The sequence below is a fragment of the Thalassophryne amazonica genome, chromosome 12, assembly GCF_902500255.1.
Source record: "Thalassophryne amazonica chromosome 12, fThaAma1.1, whole genome shotgun sequence".
NCBI lineage: Eukaryota > Metazoa > Chordata > Actinopteri > Batrachoidiformes > Batrachoididae > Thalassophryne > Thalassophryne amazonica.
The window spans coordinates 52,561,447-52,584,838 of NC_047114.1; the positions used below are offsets into that span (position 1 = coordinate 52,561,447).

The window sequence follows — 23,392 nt, forward strand, 5'->3', positions numbered from 1 at the left end:
TTTTCTAAGGGTGATAAAGGTGAGCAAGGACTCACAGGGCAGAAGGGAGAAAAGGGTGACAGCGGCCTGCCTGGTCCTCCAGGACTACCAGGGAGGGCAGGACTTGTGGTGAGTTCCAATATTTGATGTCAGTCTGTAGTGTGCATGCACACACACACACACAAAATGGGTTACTTCCTTGCTGTTCCACAGAGCTGGTGACACTATAGGGACATTAACAGCTATTGAATACATTTTACGGTGCTGGTGCCACATGGTAAAAATGCTGTGTGTAAGTCAGATATCATATCAATATAAATTTTGAGCTGGATTGAAGTTGATCAACGTGTAGAGACTCACAGTCATGTTTTAGACCTGCATGTAATGTCAACACCGTTTCTGCAGGGGCCCAAAGGTGAGTCCATCATGGGTCCGCCGGGTCCTGCTGGTTCTCCAGGCCTGCCTGGAGCCCCTGGATTGGGGCAACCAGGTCCTCGGGGGCCCCCTGGTCCTGCTGGGCCCACAGGGCCTGACCCTGCTTATGGACTGGGTACGTGTGTGTGAGACAGCCTCTGTCAAGCTTTAGAGTTTAGACCAAACTCTATATGTGTTCACATACTGTATATAATGTTGTTTGTTTCTGTTTTGTCTTGAATAAATTTATGATGTGAGTTTGTCTTCAGGTGTCAGTGTCCTTGGACCTCCTGGTCCTCCAGGACCACCAGGTTCTCCAGGACAAGGCCACCAGGTAAGAAGCCTGGATCTCTTAAGAGATTTCACTGCTGAATACATGCTTGGATTTACTTTCCATGTTTGCCTGAATAACACTTTTTTCATAAACTGTCACTGATTTTGTGAGAAAAAAAACAAAAAAAACAAAAATGGATAGATGGCTTTGATCTAATGAATCAATACCCTTCCAACATGTGATAATGTGGAGCAGTAATGTAGTGACAACATCTGTTCAGGTGAGCACCTATAAGACAATTCTCGCTCTGAGCAGAGACTCTCACAGGGCTTCAGAGGGAATGTTGGCGTACATCTCTGAGCGAGGAGGAGAGCTGTACATCAGAGCACGCAACGGATGGCGAAAGGTTCAGGTGTGGACATACACCCATTACCCATTTCTTCATCATATATCATTATTTACTGTAGAGCCACAAACAGGTCATTTGTTCAGGGCCCCTTCACACATAGTGCGAATATGTACAACTCAGGGCAACTCATGGTAACACAGCTCGTACCACGAAACATCGCGTTGACGGGCAGGTGTGCATGATCCCAGTGCGACAGTTCGTGCATGCAGTGGTGTCATTCGAGTAGAAACACAGTGCGAGCACACGCATCACATCGCGCTGTTGATGTGGAGGATAAAATAAAAACCAGCTGTGTCACTGAGACCGAACTGAAATCTTTTTAAAGTGGAATACCACACACACAAATTCTTGCAAAGTTAACCACTGGATTGATATAAATAATACATAAAAGGGGATGCAATACAGAACCCCGCGGTTTAATAACCTTCTTCGTCTTTCGGCTGTTCCCATTAGGGGTCGCCACAGCAGATCAATCATTTCCATCTCACCCTGTCCTCTGTATCTTCCTCTGTCACACCAACCACCTACATGTTCTCTCTCAGCACATCCATGAACCTCCTCTTTGGTCTTCCTCTTCTCCTCCTGCCTGGTGGCTCCATCCTCAGCATCCTTCTCCCTATATACCCTGGGTCCCTCCTCTGCACATGTCCAAACCATCTCAATCTCGCCTCTCTGACTTTGTCTCCAAACCGTCCCACTTGAGCTGTCCCTCTGATATGTTCATTCCTAATCTTGTCCATTCTTGTCACTCCCAAAGAGAATCTCAACATCTTCAGCTCTGCCACCTCCAGCTCTGCCTCCTGTCTTTTTGTTAGTGCCACTGTCTCTAAACCATACAACATAGCTGGTCTCACTACTGTTTTGTAAACTTTCCCCTTCACTCTTGCTGATATTCTTCGGTCACAAATCACTCCTGCCACCTTTCTCCACCCACTCCACCCTGCCTGCACTCTCTTCTTCACCTCTCTACCACACTCTCCATTACTTTGAACAGTTGACCCCAAATATTTAAACTCATCTACTTTCACCACTTCTACTCCTTGTAACCGCACTATTCCACTGGGCTCCCTCTCATTCACACACATGTACTCAGTCTTGCTTCTACTGACTTTCATTCCCCTTCTCTCCAAAGCATATCTCCACTTCTCCAGACTAGACTCAACTTGCTCTCTACTCTCACTACAGATCACAATGTCATCTGCAAACATCATAGTCCATGGGGACTCCTGTCTGATCTCATCTGTCAACCTGTCCATCACCACTGCAAACAAGAAAGGACTCAGGGCTGATCCTTGGTGTAATCCCACCTCCACCTTGAATGAGTCTGTCATTCCGACTGCGCATCTCACCGCTGTCACACTATTCTTGTACATGTCCTGCACTACCCTAACATACTTCTCTGCCACTCCAGACTTCCTCATACAATGCCACAACTCTTCTCTTGGCACCCTATCATAAGCTTTTTCTAAGTCCACAAACACACAATGTAACTTTTTCTGTCCTTCTCTGTACTTTTCCAACAGTATTCTCAGAGCAAACATTGCATCTGTAGTGCTCTTTCTCAGCATGAAACCATATTGCTGCTCACAGATCTTCACCTGTTTTCTAAGCCTAGCTTCTACTACTCTTTCCCATAACTTCATGCTGTGGTTGATCAGCTTTATGCCTCTGTAGTTACTGCAGCTCTGCACATCACCCTTGTTCTTGAAAATAGGAACCAGCACACTTCGTCTCCACTCCTCAGGCATCCTCTCACTTTCCAAGATTTTATTAAGCAATCTGGTTAGAAACTCTACTGCCATCTCTCCTAGACATTTCCATGCCTCCATTGGAATGTCATCTGGACCAACTGCCTTTCCACTCTTCATCCTCTTCATAGCAGCCCTCACTTCTTCCTTGCTAATCTCTTTTACTTCCTGATTTACTCTCACTACATCATCCAGCCTTTTCTCTCGCTCATTTTCTTTATTCATCAACTCTTCAAAATATTCCCTCCACCTTCTCAGCACACACTCCTCACTTGTCAGCACATTACCATGTGCATCTTTTACCACCCTAACCTGCTGCACATCCTTTCCAGCTCTGTCCCTTTGTCTGGCCAGTCGGTACAAGTCCTTTTCTCCTTCCTTACTATTCAACTTCTTGTACAGCTCGCAATATGCCTTTTCCTTTGCTTTTGCCACTTCTCTTCTCGCCTTACGCCGCATCTCCTTGTACTCCTGTCTACTTTCTTCATCTCTTCGACTATCCCAAAACGTTTTTGCCAACCTCTTTCTCCTTATGCTTTCCTGGACCTCTTCATTCCACCACCAAGTCTCCTTGTCTTCCTTCCACTGTCCAGATGTTATACCCAGTACTGCCCTAGCTGTCTCCCTCACCACATCTGCAGTACTTTTCCAGTTGTCCAAAATTGCTTCCCCTCCAACTAGTGCTTCTCTCACCTGCTCGCTAAATTTCACACAACAGTCTTCCTCCTTCAGCTTCCACCATCTGATCCTTTGTTGAGCTCTCACTCTCTTCTTCTGCTTTACCTCTCAAGTCATCCTGCAAACAACCATCCTATGCTGTCTAGTGACACTCTCTCCTGCTACCACCTTACAGTCTGTGATTTCTTTTAGCTTGCATCTCCTATAAAGAATGTAGTCCACCTGTGTGCACCTTCCTCCACTCTTATATGTTACCCTGTGCTCCTCCCTTTTCTTAAAGTAGGTATTCACCACAGCCATTTCCATCCTTTTTGCAAAATCAACTACCATGTCTTTCCCCATTCCTATCCTTGATACCATATCTACCCATTACTTCCTCACAGAGGTGTCAAGTAACGAAGTACAAATACTTCGTTACTGTACTTAAGTACACTTTTTAGGTATCTATACTTTACTCCTTTACTTATTTTTCTGCCTACTTCTGACTTCTACTCATTACATTTTCACATAAGTATCTGTACTTTCTATTCCTTACATTTTTAAAACAAACAGCCTCGTTACTCTTGCCTTCAGTTTAATGTTTATATATATATATTTCACGTCATGTGCGCCTGTAATCAACTTTTCTGCAGCACGGCTTTGCTTTGAACTGTGAACCAATCCAAGCAGTGGTTCGCGATTGAAGCAATGCTTCGACCTATTGCTTCGTTTATTCTTTCTTTCTTTCGCTTAATTTTCCCCCGCTAAAACCCTAAAGAGCATACTTCTGTGAGTATTATTTATCTTTTCTATGTTAAACCGACCTGTTATGGTCTTCTGAAACAGTTGATAGATGTATTTTATAACTTAAAAACGGGAGCGACGCTAACGCGTTAGCATGTCTATGGCATTTTCAATGTTAAAAGTTAGCATTAAGCAGCTCTCATCACGTTCGGGTGCATTTGTTTTCAAATTGTAATATTTCTTAAATTTATTTTTGTTTATATATTAATAATCTAATGATTATTATATACAATTTTAGAGAAAGAAGCAAAAAGAACCTGAATAGAAACACAACAGAAAATATAAACGCAACTAACAATGAACATACGAGGGCTGTCCGTAAAGTATAGGTCCTTTTTATTTTTTTCAAAAACTATATGGATTTCATTCATATGTTTTTACGTCAGACATGCTTGAACCCTCGTGCGCATGCGTGAGTTTTTCCACGCCTGTCGGTGACGTCATTCGCCTGTGAGCACTCCTTGTGGGAGGAGTTGTCCAGCCCCTCGTCGGAATTCCTTTGTCTGAGAAGTTGCTGAGAGACTGGCGCTTTGTTTGATCAAAATTTTTTCTAAACCTGTGAGACACATCGAAGTGGACATGGTTCGAAAAATTAAGCTGGTTTTCAGTGAAAATTTTAACAGCTGATGAGAGATTTTGAGGTGATTCTGTCGCTTTAAGGACTTTTCACGGTGCGAGACGTCGTGCAGCGTTCTCAGGCGCCGTCGTCAGCCTGTTTCAAGCTTAAAACCTCCACATTTCAGACTCTATTGATCCAGGATGTCGTGAGAGAACAGAGACGTTTCAGAAGAAGTCGGTTTCAGCATTTTATCCGGATATTCCACTGTTAAAGGAGATTTTTTTAATGAAAGACGTGCGGACGGGTCCGCGCATCGGGACGCAGCCGACGCGGCGCGGCGGCACAGGAAAAACACCTCCGTGTTGATAACCATTTGTAAAATCCAGTTGGCTTTTGATGGCTTTCAGTGGAGTGAGTATATGAGAAATTGTTTATCAGCTGGAGATGTTCCAACTTGTCCTCAAGGCTTCCAACAGAGGTGTTTTTCCTGTGGCGGAGCGTCGCGGCGGCTGCGAGCTGACGCTGCAATCCGCCCACACGTCTTTCATTAAAAAAATCTCCTTTAACAGTGGAATATCCGGATAAAATGCTGAAACCGACTTCTTCTGAAACTTCTCTGTTCTCTCACGACGTCCTGGATCAATAGAGCCTGAAATGTGGAGGTTTTAAGCTTGAAACAGGCTGATGACGCTGCCTGAGAGCGCTGCACGACGTCTCGCACAGTGAAAAGTCCTTAAAGTGACAGTATCACCTCAAAATCTCTCATCAGCTGTTAAAATTTTCACTGAAGACCAGCTTAATTTTTCGAACCATGTCCACTTCGATGTGTCTCACAGGTTTAGAAAAAATTTTGATCAAACAAAGCGCCAGTCTCTCAGCAACTTCTCAGACAAAGGAATTCCGACGAGGGGCTGGACGACTCCTCCCACAAGGAGTGCTCACAGACGAATGACGTCACCGACAGGCGTGGAAAAACTCACACATGCGCACGAGGGTTCAAGCATGTCTGACGTAAAAACATATGAATGAAATCCATATAGTTTTTGAAAAAATAAAAAGGACCTATACTTTACGGACAGACCTCGTACATATATAAATACATACATACATAAATAAATAAGTGTTTCCTGTGAACACCTAGTGACTCTCACACCTCCACTTCATCCCTGTCTTATTTAATGACAATTTGTTTCGGTCAAACCATATTTTCAATGTGTTAATTTCTTCAGTGATTTCCTCCAGAACTATCTGCCAAACTAGAAAACTGCTGCATCCTTGTAAGAGCAGAATACTACTGGAATGAATTTGAATAAGGAAAGTTGTTTTGTTTTTTTTCTTCACTAAATGGATGCTGCACTCACTGCAGTTTATTGTCTGGAATAGTCCCAGATTGCATTTCAGAGCTTCTAGAATTGAAACATTTTCGTGCAGGTGGTGTTGGGGGGTAATTTTGGGTTTTGGGTCTTGGGCCACATGTAGAACGAATCAGTTTTTAAATTAAGCTTTCAATTCATATAGTGGCATCTACCTTTTTTTTTTTAAGGTTACTTTATACTTTTATACTTTAAGTAGGTTTTGGAGCACATACTTTTTCACTTTTACTTGAGTAAAGAAGTCAAGTTGATACTTCAACTTTTTGTTGTTTTTAAACTGCAGTATCTATACTTCTACTTAAGTAACAAATGTGTGTACTTTTGATACCACTGCTTCCTCATCACCTCTGTTCCCTTCACCAACATGCCCATTGAAGTCTGCTCCTATCACCACTCTTTCATGCTTGGGCACACTCTCCACCACCTCATCTAACACACTCCAGAAATCTTCTTTCTCCTTCATCTCACAACCTAACTGTGGGGCATATGCACTGATGATATTCATCATCACCCCTTCAATTTCCAACTTCACACTCATCACCCTGTCAGACACTCGCTTAACCTCCAACACACTTTTAACATACTCTTCCTTTAAAATGACCCCAACACCATTTCTCTTCCTGTCCTCACCATGGTACAACAACTTGTACCCACCGCCGATGCTCCTGCTCTTACTTCCCTTCCACTTGGTCTCTTGCAGACACAATATGTCTACCTTTCTCCTCTCCATCATATCAGCCAGCTCTCTCCCTTTACCAGTCATACTACCAACATTCAAAGTCCCCACTCTCATTTCCACCCTTCTAGTTTTCTTCTTCTCCCGCTGTTCGTGGCAACGTTTTCCTCCTCTTCTTCGTCGTCTTCGCCCAGCAGTAGCCCAATTTCCACTGGCACCCTGTTGGGCAATAGCATCGGTGGCGGACGTTGTTAACCCGGGCCGCGACCGATCCGGTATGGGAATTCGATTCTGAGTCTGCATAGTTGGGTTGGCTTGTTTTACGCCGGATGCCCTTCCTGACGCAACCCTCCTCATTTATCCGGGCTTGGGACCGGCACTCAGAATGTACTGGCTGTACACCCCATGTGGCTGAGTTCTGCGGTTTAATAACCCTGGTTAAAAAAATGTCACAGATTCAAACCCATACGTTCTGATTACCAGATGAAAAACTTTACTGAAATCAATTACGACATGGACAAGGTGCGCTGCGTCCAGCTGCTGCGGGACAGAGCAGGAGCAGAGATCTTTACAGCCATGGCTGTGAGTAGACATGCCTGTGCTTGCATGTATATAACTTTGATCATGGGCAAACTGTGGAGAATTGACATTTACCAGTTGGTATTCTTGTGTTTTTTATGTCAAGGATGAACGTTGCAAAAACGGAGCGTTGAAAGGACTAATATATTTGGAGGAACTACAAATATTAACTAATATTGCTAATTACATTCTGGACAGTAAATTATCTTTATATTAAAAGCGTGAGTGCGTGATTTTATTTATTAAGTTCAATGTAAATGCATAACATAATTGTAAATATGTTAAAAAATACATGGATGGCACAAGAAAGTGAAAACACTTATTTCCATTGTGGTCCATATAAAAATCAATTAATAAAATAGAAGTAAAATAATAATAACAATAATAATAATAATAATAATAGTATGTATGTGATAACAAGCACCTAAATTTATAAATATATTAAGACAGTAAATTGACATTTTTAAAAATTGTGTAATTAACAGTAAAGAGTTGAGTTCTTCTAAAGACTGTTGAGGTTTAAGGTCTGAGGTTCTCAAAACATTCTGGATTCCAACTCATTATAGAAACTGCACAATTTATTACCACCCTTGAAAACTCTCAGCTGCCTATGTTATAAACACTACCCAATCTAAAGCCCATGGATCCCCACAGGCAGTGCGCTAGTGAACATTTATATAGAGAGACTAAGACTTCAAGTATCATTTACATTTGTGACGGAACATCAGCTACAACATTTTGATTACATGATGCGGTTCTTTTGGCATCATCCAATATGCCGATGCCTGAGTGTTGAGGACCCCAGCAACTGGAGAAGTTCAAGAAGATGCCCATATTTCACCTGGCTGTGACAGATAGATGTGACATTCAAAAGTTGGGGATGAACCAATTGTCCACTTGGATGGGTGCCATCCGATACCCAAGGTGGTTCCGTACTGTGGATACAGAAATATGCCACCCAAGTGCATGCTCCCACACCTGACCTGAGTAATTTATCTTTTGGTGCAGTCCAGCTCACATTCATTTTAGACTGCGCTGCGGTGGTTTGAATCATATTTGTCTAATAGATTACAATTTGTTCATGTAAATGGGGAATCTTCTTCACAGACTAAAGTTAATTATGGAGTTCCACAAGGTTCTGTGCTAGGACCAATTTTATTCACTTTATACATGCTTCCCTTAGGCAGTATTATTAGACGGTATTGCTTAAATTTTCATTGTTACGCAGATGATACCCAGCTTTATCTATCCATGAAGCCAGAGGACACACACCAATTAGCTAAACTGCAGGATTGTCTTACAGACATAAAGACATGGATGACCTCTAATTTCCTGCTTTTAAACTCAGATAAAACTGAAGTTATTGTACTTGGCCCCACAAATCTTAGAAACATGGTGTCTAACCAGATCCTTACTCTGGATGGCATTACCCTGACCTCTAGTAATACTGTGAGAAATCTTGGAGTCATTTTTGATCAGGATATGTCATTCAAAGTGCATATTAAACAAATATGTAGGACTGCTTTTTTGCATTTACGCAATATCTCTAAAATCAGAAAGGTCTTGTCTCAGAGTGATGCTGAAAAACTAATTCATGCATTTATTTCCTCTAGGCTGGACTATTGTAATTCATTATTATCAGGTTGTCCTAAAAGTTCCCTAAAAAGCCTTCAGTTAATTCAAAATGCTGCAGCTAGAGTACTGACGGGGACTAGAAGGAGAGAGCATATCTCACCCATATTGGCCTCTCTTCATTGGCTTCCTGTTAATTCTAGAATAGAATTTAAAATTCTTCTTCTTACTTATAAGGTTTTGAATAATCAGGTCCCATCTTATCTTAGGGACCTCGTAGTACCATATCACCCCAATAGAGCGCTTCGCTCTCAGACTGCAGGCTTACTTGTAGTTCCTAGGGTTTGTAAGAGTAGAATGGGAGGCAGAGCCTTCAGCTTTCAGGCTCCTCTCCTGTGGAACCAGCTCCCAATTCAGATCAGGGAGACAGACACCCTCTCTACTTTTAAGATTAGGCTTAAAACTTTCCTTTTTGCTAAAGCTTATAGTTAGGGCTGGATCAGGTGACCCTGAACCATCCCTTAGTTATGCTGCTATAGACGTAGACTGCTGGGGGGTTCCCATGATGCACTGTTTCTTTCTCTTTTTGCTCTGTATGCACCACTCTGCATTTAATCATTAGTGATCGATCTCTGCTCCCCTCCACAGCATGTCTTTTTCCTGGTTCTCTCCCTCAGCCCCAACCAGTCCCAGCAGAAGACTGCCCCTCCCTGAGCCTGGTTCTGCTGGAGGTTTCTTCCTGTTAAAAGGGAGTTTTTCCTTCCCACTGTAGCCAAGTGCTTGCTCACAGGGGGTCGTTTTGACCGTTGGGGTTTTACATAATTATTGTATGGCCTTGCCTTACAATATAAAGCGCCTTGGGGCAACTGTTTGTTGTGATTTGGCGCTATATAAAAAATTGATTGATTGATTGATTGATTGACATTCTGCATCCCTGTGATGATTAATTCAAGCCAAAGCATAACGGTGAAGTTGATTGTAATGTGTTTGGGTTGTTTTTTTCCCAGCTGGGAGAGTTGATCCAGTTTGAATCTTCTTCCTTTGCGGCGTCTCAGGCTCTTAATAGACCTGGAGAGTGGAGCAGACCACACAGGAGCCATGGCCAGGTTCAGATACACACAGCAAAAACACAAGAATCACAGCAGGAAAGTATGATGGCTTCAGTGCCATCAGTGCAACTTTTGGTCTTGTTTTTGTGCAAGTTAACCAAAGGATTAATCAGGAAATACATTCATTGGAAAATTCAATGAAATCCCTGTGCTCTGGGAATACAAGGTCCGGGGTCCTTTGCTAAGGGCTATCCGGTCCCTGTACGACCGCAGCAGGAGCTTGGTTCACATTGCCAGTAGTAAATTAAACCTGTTTCCAGTGCACGTTGGCCTCCTTCAGGGCTGCCCTTTGTCACCGGTTCTGTTCATTACCTTTATGGACAGAATTTCTAGGCACAGCCAGAGTGTAGAGGGGGTCCAGTTTGGGAACCACAGAATCTCATCTCTGCTGTTTGCGGACAATGTGGTTCTATTGGCTTCATCAAATCAGGACCTTCAGCGTGCACTGGGGCGGTTTGCAGCCGAGTGTGAAGCGTCCGGGATGAAAATCAGCACCTCCAAATCCGAGGCCATGGTTCTCAACCGGAAAAAGGTGCCTTGCCCTCTTCAGGTCGGTGGAGTGTCCTTGCCTCAAGTGGAGGAGTTTAAGTATCTCGGGGTCTTGTTCACGAGTGAGGGACGGATGGAGCATGAGATCAACAGACAGATCGGTGCAGCGTCTGCAGTGATGTGGTCGCTGTATCAGACCGTCGTGGTGAAGAGAGAGCTGAGCAGGGGGGCAAAGCTCTCAATTTACCGATCGATCTACGTTCCGACCCTCACCTGGATTCGGCTCATGACCAAAAGAACAAGCTCGTGAGTACAAGTGGCCGAGATGAGTTTCCTCCACAGGGTGGCTGGGCACTCCCTTAGAGATAGGGTGAGGAGCTCGGTCACTCGGGAGGAGCTCGGAGTCGAGCCGCTGCTCCTCCATGTCGAAAGGAGCCAGCTGAGGTGGCTCGGGCATCTTTTCCGGATGCCCCATGGACGCCTCGCTGGAGAGGTGTTCTGGGCACGTCCCATTGTGAGGAGGCCCCGGGGAAGACCCAGGACATGTTGGAGGGACTACGTCTCTCAGCTGGCTTGGGAACGCCTTGGGGTTCCCCCGGAGTAGCTGGGGGAGATGTGTGTGGATCGGGAGGTCTGAGCAGCTTTGCTTGAGCTGCTGCCCCCGTGACCTGACCCCGGATGAAACAGAAGAAAATGGATGGATGGATGGATGGAAAATTCAACATTAAATTATGTAGTTAATCAAAAAATGGATTCATTGGATAAAATTAAGATTTTTTTTTTCAATTAATCTGTTGATTATATCCTGCTTCAACAATCCATCAGTTAACGATACATAATAATCAGAATTAATCTGTAAAAAATTTAATGATTAGTTGCATATTTAGTTATACTCCACCACTGTAATAAAATTTGTAGCTGGTGAAAACACTTTTAAACACTTTATAAGTTGAACTCCAGAAAAATATTTTCATGTCATTTAGCTTTTGAATAAACAGACTAATAAACTTTTATTCAATATGAGCTACAGGAGCCAAGGAACGGATATCAGCCCAGTTTTAATTTACTACCACAGACTTTCAACTCTGTACCCGGGGTGAGTGTCCACATGAAACAAACAAATGAGATTGCAGGTCAGCTGTTTTAGCACCTGATTTCATTCTATCTCTTCTAGCTGCATCTGGTTGCTCTGAACACTCCGCTGAAGGGAGACATGCGCGGCATTCGTGGGGCAGATTTCCAGTGCTACCAGCAGGCTCGCTCCATAGGCTTAACAACCACATACAGGGCTTTCCTGTCGTCGCACCTCCAAGACCTGGCAACCATAGTGAGGAAGGCTGACCGCAATGGAATGCCAGTGGTTAATCTCAGGGTGAGAAAACATACCAGACGTCTGACCTCATTTCCATGTTATTTGTGTGTCAAGAGTACAAATAAATAAGTAAATTTCTACCATTGTGGTGACGGCAGGCAGTTTTTGATTGATCATGTTCAGCTAAAACCATTACAAGTTGAACGGTCAGATTTATTGTTCAAGACAGAATTACCACATAGTATACAAATAATGAATATTTATTAGTTCAACGGTACGAATCTTTCATCAGATTAAATATTTGTTCCATTGAACGAATGTAAAAACATTCATTATTTGTTTTATATAAAGGCGAAAATAGATCCTTGTCATTTGATATTTTTTAATTTATAAACTACAAAAAAGGGACTTACATTTTGGTGTGCTTTGATGTCAACAGTCCAACATGAACTTTAAGTAGGAGTCCAAAATTGTTCGCAGTCAACTTGGAAAAACAGTTAGAAAATGTAATTAAGTGGTTAACACAATATTTTTGTTAAACCCACTGAATTAAAGCTGAAGGTCTACATTACAAACATATCTCAATCATTTCATTTGAACTCCTTTGTAGTAGTGTACCGAAGCAAAATTATTAAAATTCAGTTACTTATGGACCTGTCTGCAGATAGAGCATGAAGGTTTTGTTTTTCATATTAAACCCTCTGAACAACTGATCGACTTGACTGTGTTTGTGATCATTGTTGTCTTTTGTGATGTAAAGATACTTTTCATGCTTCTATTTCAGAAGTATTTGGAAGAAAAGTGATCAGGTTTATACTTGACTTTGAGTCTTCAAAAATATTACACTTATAAAGATAAAGATAAACTTTATTGATCTCACAGAGGAGAAATTCAAGTTATGTCAGCTCTTAAAAAACACACAAGGTGGGTGCAAGTAGAGGAAAATGTTCATCAAACAGCGTGTGCAAAGATAAGAAATAATAATACTTGTCACAGTACAAGACATAAGTAGAAATAGAATATATATATATACACGAGGTCTGTTAGAAAAGTATCCGACCTTTTTATTTTTTGCAAAAACCATATGGATTTGAATCACGTGTGATTGCATCAGCCAAGCTTGAACCTTCGTGCGCATGCGTGAGTTTTTTCACGCCTGTCGGTTGCGTCATTCGCCTGTGAGCAGGCTTTGTGTGAGCAGTGGTCCACCCCTCTCCTTGGATTTTTATTGCGAATAAATGTCTGAACAATTTGGAGCTTTGCTGCATCAAACTTTTCCAGAAACTGTGAGAGACCTCCAGGTGGACACCATTCGGAAAATTCAGATGGTTTTCAGGGACGATTTTATGGGGATTACACAGATTAAGGAGTGCTCCAGCCGGTTTAAAGACCGCCCACAGCATCTGAGAGCGTGGCGCGCTCCGAGCGCCGATTGACAGGCTCAAACCCCGCTGAAACAACCAGATCATTTCCAACGTGAAGGCTTTGTTGATCCGGGACGTCGTCTGACTTCCACAAAAATGGCATAAGACGTGGACATCAAGACTTTTTCGGCACATTCCACTGTTACAGGAGTTTTTTTCATGGAAAGAGAAGCGGAGGGATGCGCCACGGAGCAGCGAATGGCGTGGGACAAAAGCACCTCCGTGTTGGTCTCACAGGACGGCTTTCAGATGGCTTTCAGACGGCTTTCGGAGGCTTTTCAGTCGTGTGACTATCCGAGAAATTGTGAATGAGCTGGACATGCCAGGACATGTCCTGTGAGGCTTCATCACGGTGTTGCTTTGTGCCATGCAGCTCCACCGCGACACGTGGAATTCCTCTGCACGTCTGTCTCAATGTGCCGAAAAAGTGCAGATGTCCAAATCTCATTGGAACGGCACCAAACAAAAGTTCCAGCATCATCACCTTGCCCAATGCAGATTCGAGATTCATCACTGAATATGACTTTCATCCAGTCATCCACAGTCCACGATTGCTTTTCCTTAGCTCATTGTAACTTTGTTTTTTTCTGTTTAGGTGTTAATGATGGCTTTCATTTAGCTTTTCTGTATGTAAATCCCATTTCCTTTAGGCAGTTTCTTACAGTTCGGTCACAGACGTTGACTCCAGTTTCCTCCCATTCGTTCCTCATTTGTTTTGTTGTGCATTTTCGATTTTTGATACATATTGCTTTAAGTTTTCTGTCTTGAGGCTTTGATGTCTTCCTTGGTCTACCAGTATGTTTGCCTTTAACAACCTTCCCATGTTGTTTGTATTTGGTCCAGAGTTTAGACACAGCTGACTGTGAACAACCAACATCTTTTGCAACATTGCGTGATGATTTACCCTCTTTTAAGAGTTTGATAATCCTCTCCTTTGTTTCAATTGACATCTCTCATGTTGGAGCCATGATTCATGTCAGTCCACTTGATGTAACAGCTCTCCAAGTTGTGATCACTCCTTTTTAGATGCTGACTAACAAGCAGATCTGATTTGATGCAGGTGTTAGTTTTGGGGATGAAAATTTACAGGGTGATTCCATAATTTATTCCTCAGAATTGAGTGAGTCCATATTTTTTCCCTCTGCTTGGTCTAAAAAAGTAACCGTTACTGACTGCCACAATTTTTTTTTCTTGATTTCTTATAGTGTTTCTTAAAGCCAGAAAGTTGCCATTTGAAATGACTTTAGTTTTATGTCATGTCTGTGATCTGCTTTTTTCTACAAAATTAAACAACTGAATGAACATCCTCCGAGGCCAGTGATTCCATAATTTTTGGTAGGGGTTGTACATATGCATATATATATATAAACATGATTGGGATTGAAAAGGAGATAGGAGCATCTTCTTTACAATATGTGAAATGGAGTTTAGGTGTGGTAAGGTGACATTAGTGCAGGGATTTGTAAACGAGTTGTTATTGCACATGATTTGTGGACATATTGCATGTGGTTATTTCACAGTGTCATTGTACAGTCTGAGAGCAGCAGGGAGGAACGACCTGCGGTATCGTTCCCTCTTGCACTGAGGGTGCCTCAGTCTGTCACTGAACGAGCTGGTCAGCTCCACTACAGTCCGGTGCAGAGGGTGAGAGGAGTTGTTCATGATGGATTTGAACTTGGTTAACACCCTCCTCTCAGTCACCTCCTCCAGAGAGTCCAGAGGACAGCTCAGGACAGAGCTGGACTATCTGACCAGCTTCTTCAGTCTCTTTCTCTCCCGCTCTGTGCTGCCCGGGGCCCAACAGATGACAGCATAGAGGAGAGCTGAGGCTACAACAGAGGCTACACTTGTGTATATCTTTAGTTTTGTACAATTATCTGTGACGACTGGACAACTGACACGTCAGCACTATGATCCAGTTGATTCACGGCTCTCACAATGGTTCATGTGTCCACTGTTGATTTTGTCCTTTCAGGGTGAAGTGCTGTTCAGCAGTTGGATGTCCATCTTCTCTGGGAATGGCGGCATGTTTAACCCAACTACGCCCATTTACACCTTCAGTGGACGTAACGTTATGACGGACTCAGCCTGGTGAGTTAATATCACTCAACTATAATTATGAAGTCTGGATGGTATATTATTTCCTGCATGGGGATAGATGAAGACACACAGCAGCCATCTTAATCTTGATCCAGGAGAGCCACAATCCCAGACACTCTGACTCCTCACTCAGCTTCTCATTTGCCATAATCAGAGCATCCATTGATTCCACAAAGATCAAAGCGTCATCTGTGAGGTTAAGGCCAGTGAACCTTTCTTCACCAACAAAGGCATCCAAGTTGTTGGAATCCAAAACCCTACCCAATGCCCAGTGTAAACTTTAAACAAAGTAGGAGCTAAAACACATCCCTGACCAACACCAGAAATAACTGGAAAGAAGTCAGAAACTCTGCCTCCACTCATCACAGCACAAGTAGTACCTTTCAATAGTCCACTCATTATGTTTATCAAATTGGAGATCTCTCTCAGGCTGCCCTGCAGAGCAGCCTGAATAACTGAACTAAAATAATTCATTCATTCATTCATTTTCTGCCGCTTATCTGGACCTGGGTTGCAGTGGCAGCATACCAAGCACCTCAGTCCACACTTCTCTATCCAGGTCCTGGCCAAGTCCTGTTATTCTTCCCAAGGGAACCTGGGGCAATCTCAAGCCAGCTGGGAACTATAAACTGAATGTAAATTAAAATATAAACTAAACTCTTTCCAAAAATTAACATAGACTGAAAATAAGCCAAAAAAGCACTGCAGTTGTTGGGTGCCTCTTGATTATGAAGATAGACTGCTGTGGTTGCTGACTGGCAAGTAAATGGGACAGAATCCTTTTAAGACCGACTTCCTGGCAACAGGCATCAGAGGTATATCTGTTTGTGATGTGTTGAACCTGTTGAAAGATGCACTTATCTCATCAGTGACATTCATGTATTTGGGTCATCTGCCTTTGAGATCGAGAGACGCTTGGTAAGAGCTCACCCAGTTGTTAGCTTGCTGAACAAAGGTAGCTGGCAATGGCAATATCTTTGCAGAAGAACAAAGGTCCAAATATTGGTCATGGTGCTTCCAGTCATATTATGCAAGTATGAGACCTGGAAGCTAACCAGTGACCTAAGGTGAAGACTGAAAGTCTCTGGTATTAGATCTCTCTGGAGAATCTTTGGGTACCAATGGAATGACTGTCTCAAACAATGACTTAGTGGCTGAACAGAACCTAATTACAGGGAAGAAAAATAACCAGGTTCTTTAATTACCAGACAACAGTATATCATTTTAAAGTGGAATACCACACACACAAGTTACAGTTGGTCTGTTCACACTCCCATCCAGTAGGTGGGATTGTTCTGTGCATTTTGACTTGGGTAAGTGATGAGAGAAGACTCATTTCCCATCATGCTTTTTGGCGCATGTCTCGGTTAACACTCAAACCTTCAGAATTAGTGCATTACATTAAAAGATATGTGGGAATTTCACTTTGTAAAAATGACAGAGTTGTCGTTAATGTTGATAAACCGTCCGGAATTAGTTTTGTTTATAAATGAAACCATGAGTGAAAAGTGCCTTGCATTTGATGTCTCCTCCTACCGTCTGTGTTGTTGTATGTGACAAGTAAATGGCATGTTTTTGTAGCAGCTGGCAGCTGGCTTACCTGCTTTTGCTGGGGGAGGGCTGTGCTCCTCAAAGCAGCCTGACACAGCATACAGGAACTAATGTTTTTACAAATGGTTTTGACCATTAAGCTTTCTATGCCAATCTATGCCAGCAAAAAAGTGTTAGCAGACTGAAAGTTAGCAGAAGCTAATTGGTCCATTGATGGTTTTCTAAGTTAGCTGAAAAGCTATTCTTCGAATGAAAAAGTTAGTTTCCCTAATTAGCGAATTTGCAGAACTGTGCCCACCACTGCTCTGACGTCTACAGACAATTCATTTGACTTCTTGCTTGGTTTGTGCTCTGACATGCACTGTCAGCTGTGGGGCCTTATTTGTAGACAGGTGTGTGTCTTTCCAAATCATGTCCAATCAACTGAATTTACCCCAGGTGGACTCCAGTAAAGCTCATCTCAAGGATGATCAGTGGGAACAGGATGCATCTGAGCTCAATTTTGAGCTTCATGGGAAAGGCTGTGAATACTTAAGTACATGTGATTTCATAGGTTTTTTTTTTTTTAGATAAATTTGCAAAATCTAAAAAAAAAAATGTTTTCCCATTGTCATTGTGAGGTATTGTGTGTAGAATTCTGAGGGGAAAAAAATGAACTTCATCCATTTTGGAATAAAGCCCGTTTCACACTGGACCATCGCAGAATTGCGTAGCCCTACGCCGAGTTTATGCAGCCCTATGTGGCAATGCACTGGTGGATTAGTGATGAGGCCAAACAAGAACAAAAATACAAAGGAAGAATCCAGGTGAAACACAGATGATATAATACACAGATGAGCCTGTTAGATAAAATGTCCTGTACAAACATGATTGTCATTTATTATCTTTTCAATCAATCAATCAATCAATCAATTTTATTTACATAGCGCCAAATCACAACAAACAGTTGCCCCAAGGCGCTTTATATTGTAAGGGAAGGCCATACAATAATTACGGAAAAACCCCAACGGTCAAAACGACCCCCTGTGAGCAAGCACTTGGCGACAGTGGGAAGGAAAAACTCCCTTTTAACAGGAAGAAACCTCCAGCAGAACCAGGCTCAGGGAGGGGCAGTCTTCTGCTGGGACTGGTTGGGGCTGAGGGAGAGAACCAGGAAAAGGACATGCTGTGGAGGGGAGCAGAGATCAATCACTAATGATTAAATGCAGAGTGGTGCATACAGAGCAAAAAGAGAAAGAAACACTCAGTGCATCATGGGAACCCCCCAGCAGTCTAAGTCTACAGTAGCATAACTAAGGGATGGTTCAGGGTCACCTGATCCAGCCCTAACTATAAGCTTTAGCAAAAAGGAAAGTTTTAAGCCTAATCTTAAAAGTAGAGAGGGTGTCTGTCTCCCTGATCTGAATTGGGAGCTGGTTCCACAGGAGAGGAGCCTGAAAGCTGAAGGCTCTGCCTCCCATTCTACTCTTACAAACCCTAGGAACTACAAGTAAGCCTGCAGTCTGAGAGCGAAGCGCTCTATTGGGGTGATATGGTACTATGAAGTCCCTAAGATAAGATGGGACCTGATTATTCAGAACCTTATAAGTAAGAAGAAGAATTTTAAATTCTATTCTAGAATTAACAGGAAGCCAATGAAGAGAGGCCAATATGGGTGAGATATGCTCTCTCCTTCTAGTCCCCGTTAGTACTCTAGCTGCAGCATTTTGAATTAACTGAAGGCTTTTCAGGGAACTTTTAGGACAACCTGATAATAATGAATTACAATAGTCCAGCCTAGAGGAAATAAATGCATGAATTAGTTTTTCAGCATCACTCTGAGACAAGACCTTTCTAATTTTAGAGATATTGCGTAAATGCAAAAAAGCAGTCCTACATATTTGTTTAATATGCGCATTGAATGACATATCCTGATCAAAAATGACTCCAAGATTTCTCACAGTATTACTAGAGGTCAGGGTAATGCCATCCAGAGTAAGGATCTGGTTAGACACCATGTTTCTAAGATTTGTGGGGCCAAGTACAATAACTTCAGTTTTATCTGAGTTTAAAAGCAGGAAATTAGAGGTCATCCATGTCTTTATGTCTGTAAGACAATCCTGCAGTTTAGCTAATTGGTGTGTGTCCTCTGGCTTCATGGATAGATAAAGCTGGGTATCATCTGCGTAACAATCTTTTATTACATCTGCTCTTATTTGTATCTTAAATTCTGCAAACTGTTTCTCTCAGATATTCCCAGATAGATAGCACAGCTGCAGGAGCCAGGTCAGCCTGTTTACGGTTTGACATTTAGCAAGCTTCAGCAAAACCACTCACTCTGTACCTAAGATCGGAATGATTCAGTTGATTGCAAATGTATCTGCACATGACTAATAGCACATGTTGTAACCGTGAACTCATTTAGCCCCCCACCCTTATCTTTGTTTTTTACACACAATAAAAGGGCCTCGCACAGAATGACACAGTTGGAGAACTGCACTTACAAGCTGCCAGCCTCTGCTGTGTCTCCCCTTTGCAAAGCTCACGAAAGATATCTCAACTCTGTTCTTGTCTCAAGTGTCATTTCTTTGTTTCATTTCTATGTCTAGGCGAGGTCAAACCTGACAGAGTCACTGGAAAGAATAACACACGGGAAGAGTCGGGAAAAGATAAACAAGGAACAATATCAGAGACATTACCAGGATAAACCAGCAAACTAGTGAACCCAGTGATGAACTAAAATACTTAAGAAAAAGAAAAAAAAAAGCTTAAAAAAAGCCATGTTTACTGTTTCGGCACTCTGGCAAAACAATTTCCTTTGGGGTTAATAAAGTTCTTTGTTATTCTTATTCTTAAAAAGTGACAAATGATCAACAAACACAGCACACCAGAAAAGCCCAAAAGAGAGAGAGAGCAAACTTATGTAGACAAAAGCCAAAGAATGAAAATATCTGAAACTGAAAAGACATTTATAATAAATCAGGAACTAAGAGACACCTGGAAAGAGAACCAGACTATACAACACACAATACTAACTAAACAGAAAGTAGAATTAAAAACCCAATGACACGAGAAAACAGAAATGGGCCAGGGAATGATGTGGGAACACCAGGGGAGGAGAACCTCAGAAGCATGACTGTGCAGCCAACAAAGAAAGAAGAGAACAACAAGGAAATGGCCGTTGGGGAGACAAGGGACAGATAGCACATGAGGAGGACGGACAACCCATTAACAAAAGATAGATAAAACAACAGTGGAACCATCAAACATCCAACATGAATTAATTAATTAATTAATTTGGCACATGCAGACCCAAAATAATCTCACAAAAAAGAAAACAATCCACCAACGCGCCCATGTGCCTGAAAGGGTGTAGGCAGAAGCAAAACCTTATAAACGCCCACCCCCCCACCTTTAACCAAAAAAGTATACATATGTATATAAAAATATACATATATCCAGGATCAAAGGGGATTACACATTTAAAATACAAAATATAAATTAATCACTGAACTAAAATTTCCAAAGACAAACATACAAACAGCAGTGCACCATGCACAAACCCCCCCAAAAAACAAAATCGATAAACCTAATTCATCACACTATAATAAGTAATTAAATGATTTTTGTAGTGCCTTTTAAAGCTACCCAGGTTACCGAGTGATTTTATGTTATCTGGGCACAAATTCCAAATATTAACACCTTTAACAGAAACACAATGACTTTGTACAGTAGTTCGAATCTTTGATTTTTGAAATAATAATGTTTCTCGCAAATTGGGAGTCCCTCATTTTGAACAGGTCCTGGACATGTTGTGGTGAAAGTTTATTTTTTAGTTTAAACATAATTTGTCTTATGCTATATATGAGATGGACAGGGCGACAGACAGGCCTAACATCTACCTGCTTCCCAATCTAATCCCTATGTGGGTTTCCATTACCCTCCAAATTGTGAATTAGGGGTTTGTGCAGGCAGCACGGTGGCCATAAGGTAGTCAAAAGCAGCTCAAGCGTGTGTAGCATTAGCTGTTGGTGCTCTGCTGTGATTAAACCTCACTCTCCAGACTGGCACTCACTATCATCTCATAAAGTTTGATCCGGATCTGATCCAGATTTTGGATTTTGTGGACATTTGAATTTAATATAGAAAAGCCCATTTGGTGTACATTTTGCATCATATCTCAATCAAAAGTGTCTCAATCACTCTCATTTTTCAGTTATGGATTTAGCTACACCACTAACATTGGATGGATGTTCCAATGTTATGCCTGTTTGTCTATATTCAGTTATCAGTCAGAAACCAAGGGCCAAACAGCAATGACAAATTTTGCAAAGAGCCAGCAGTGTGTAATAAGTTCAGGATGACTAATTAACACTCATACCACAACATCAAAACATAAACATAATCCTGTCTTTCGATCACATCAAATGTATGTTTTGAAAAACCAGTTCCAACAGGACTTTGACCTTGAAAATTTTTCACAAGGTCAAATTTTGTGAAATTGGAAACTTGTGTTGGCAGAGGTTTGGGGTCTATGAGCGCAGTGTAAATTTTATGTATCTATTGGCAGATATATTGGTATTATAATTTTTTTTACAACTCCCAATTATAGGTATCATATTGGCTTCCCAAAAATCCATATCGCTCAGGTTCTGCTATTTAACATCTCCAATGGTGGGAGAGTCCTATATTCAGATTAGAGCTTGATGAGATCGAATCCTTCTCCATGAGTGATATGATTCAAAAATATAAGGCATGAAGATTTCTAGTGTTTGACCTTTTGGACTCTGATACTGTAGTGCTGCAGTAGAGAGATGTAACCTTTTAGAGTATTTGAAACAATTATCTAATTTGGGCAGCGATACAGTCTTAACATATGGAAGGTGGTTTCTTCTCTTTCTCTTAGTTAAATTAGATTTATGAATAAATAAATGGAAACACAGTTGCAACTTAATATTAAAAAATAAATAAATATCTGTTTTGTCAAACATATGATATGTTTGTCTCCATCTCAGGCCTGACAAGTTGATCTGGCATGGGTCCAACACTGCAGGAATCCGTTTGCCTTCCAACTACTGTGAGGCATGGAGGACGGCGGACTTGGCGGTAACAGGCCAGGTGGCGCTGCTGCAGACAGGACGCCTGTTAGGACAGCACGCCCGCTCCTGCTCCAACCACTACATAGTGCTGTGTATAGAGAACACGTACGTGGGCAACATGCATCAAAGGAATAACTGAAGACAACACACACACACACTGAAAACACACCATGCACATACACAACCCCAACATGGAACACATGCAGACACATGCATGGAGACGCATCACGCTTTGCGTAGGAACTCTGTCCACATTCACAAAGGTCACTAAGTGGAGATAAATCAAATCAGTTTTATTTATATAGCGCCAAATCACAACAAACAGTTGCCCCAAGGCGCTTTATATTGTAAGGCAAAAGCCATACAATAATTACAGAAAAACCCCAACGGTCAAAACGACCCGCTGTGATCAAGCGCTTGGCGACAGTGGGAAGGAAAAACTCCCTTTTAACAGGAAGAAACCTCCAGCAGAACCAGGCTCAGGGAGGGGCAGTCTTCTGCTGGGACTGGTTGGAGCTGAGGGGAGAGAATCAGGTAAAGATAAAACACTAAAACCATCACACAGTAGATTTAATGTCCCGTCAAACTGATGTAAGTGCATCTCTCGCTACCCAAAATTCTGTTGTCATTTCAGATGCACAACATATTGTAATTGTGGTCAAAAAGCTTTTTTTGGAGTCACTGCAGAAAACTGGATATTGAGGTTCATCACAGGCCGCATTAATTCAGTGTCAACACGGGGGTTGTGGGATTAACCTCAGATGTCATAAAGATGATTACCACAAAATTAAAAAAAATAAATTCAACAGTTGAGCACAAACTATATTACGTCCAGGAAAATTAAATAGCTGCATTTTCCAGTCAGCCACCAGCCTACTTATCTTATAACACCCCATAATGCACGATTTACAGCCCCGCTTTTTAATTGTTCACATTACAAACTTACAGACTCACAGTTTTTAATGTGCACATAGAAAATATCCAAATTTGTCTTTGAAACAGCTCATGTTAAATGTCTGAGACAAATGTCACATATCTTGCTTCTTCTCTGAAACACGCCCACGCTCCGTGTGACACGCCCACACTGTCTGTGGGAGAGAGATGGAGGGATGCTCTCTGTTTGAAGTCCAGCTCCTTGCCATTTAAAGCAACAAGCACACATCACAGACCTGAAGGGTCCCCCCACCCACTACAACTTTAATACCTGTTTTAAGACACATGGAGATGTGTATTAGGCAACTGAAGTGGTGTGTAGTCTGACTCATTTCATCTAATCTGCCTTCGA

At 42.0% G+C, this 23,392-nt stretch overlaps 1 protein-coding gene across 1 annotated transcript in view; it reads left to right on the forward strand.

Annotated features, from left to right (window-relative positions):
- The window catches only part of col15a1b (collagen, type XV, alpha 1b), a 147,055-nt gene extending 124,547 nt beyond the window's left edge, over positions 1–22,508 (forward strand). The window contains exons 36-44 of the mRNA XM_034182847.1: positions 10–108; positions 385–529; positions 663–727; positions 948–1,079; positions 10,052–10,150; positions 11,667–11,738; positions 11,817–12,014; positions 15,354–15,469; positions 22,024–22,508. Coding sequence (XP_034038738.1) covers positions 10–108; positions 385–529; positions 663–727; positions 948–1,079; positions 10,052–10,150; positions 11,667–11,738; positions 11,817–12,014; positions 15,354–15,469; positions 22,024–22,246 — 1,149 coding nt within the window. The 3' untranslated portion in view covers positions 22,247–22,508. The remainder of the gene's footprint in view (positions 1–9; positions 109–384; positions 530–662; positions 728–947; positions 1,080–10,051; positions 10,151–11,666; positions 11,739–11,816; positions 12,015–15,353; positions 15,470–22,023) is intronic.
- The last annotated feature ends 884 nt before the right edge of the window (positions 22,509–23,392 follow it).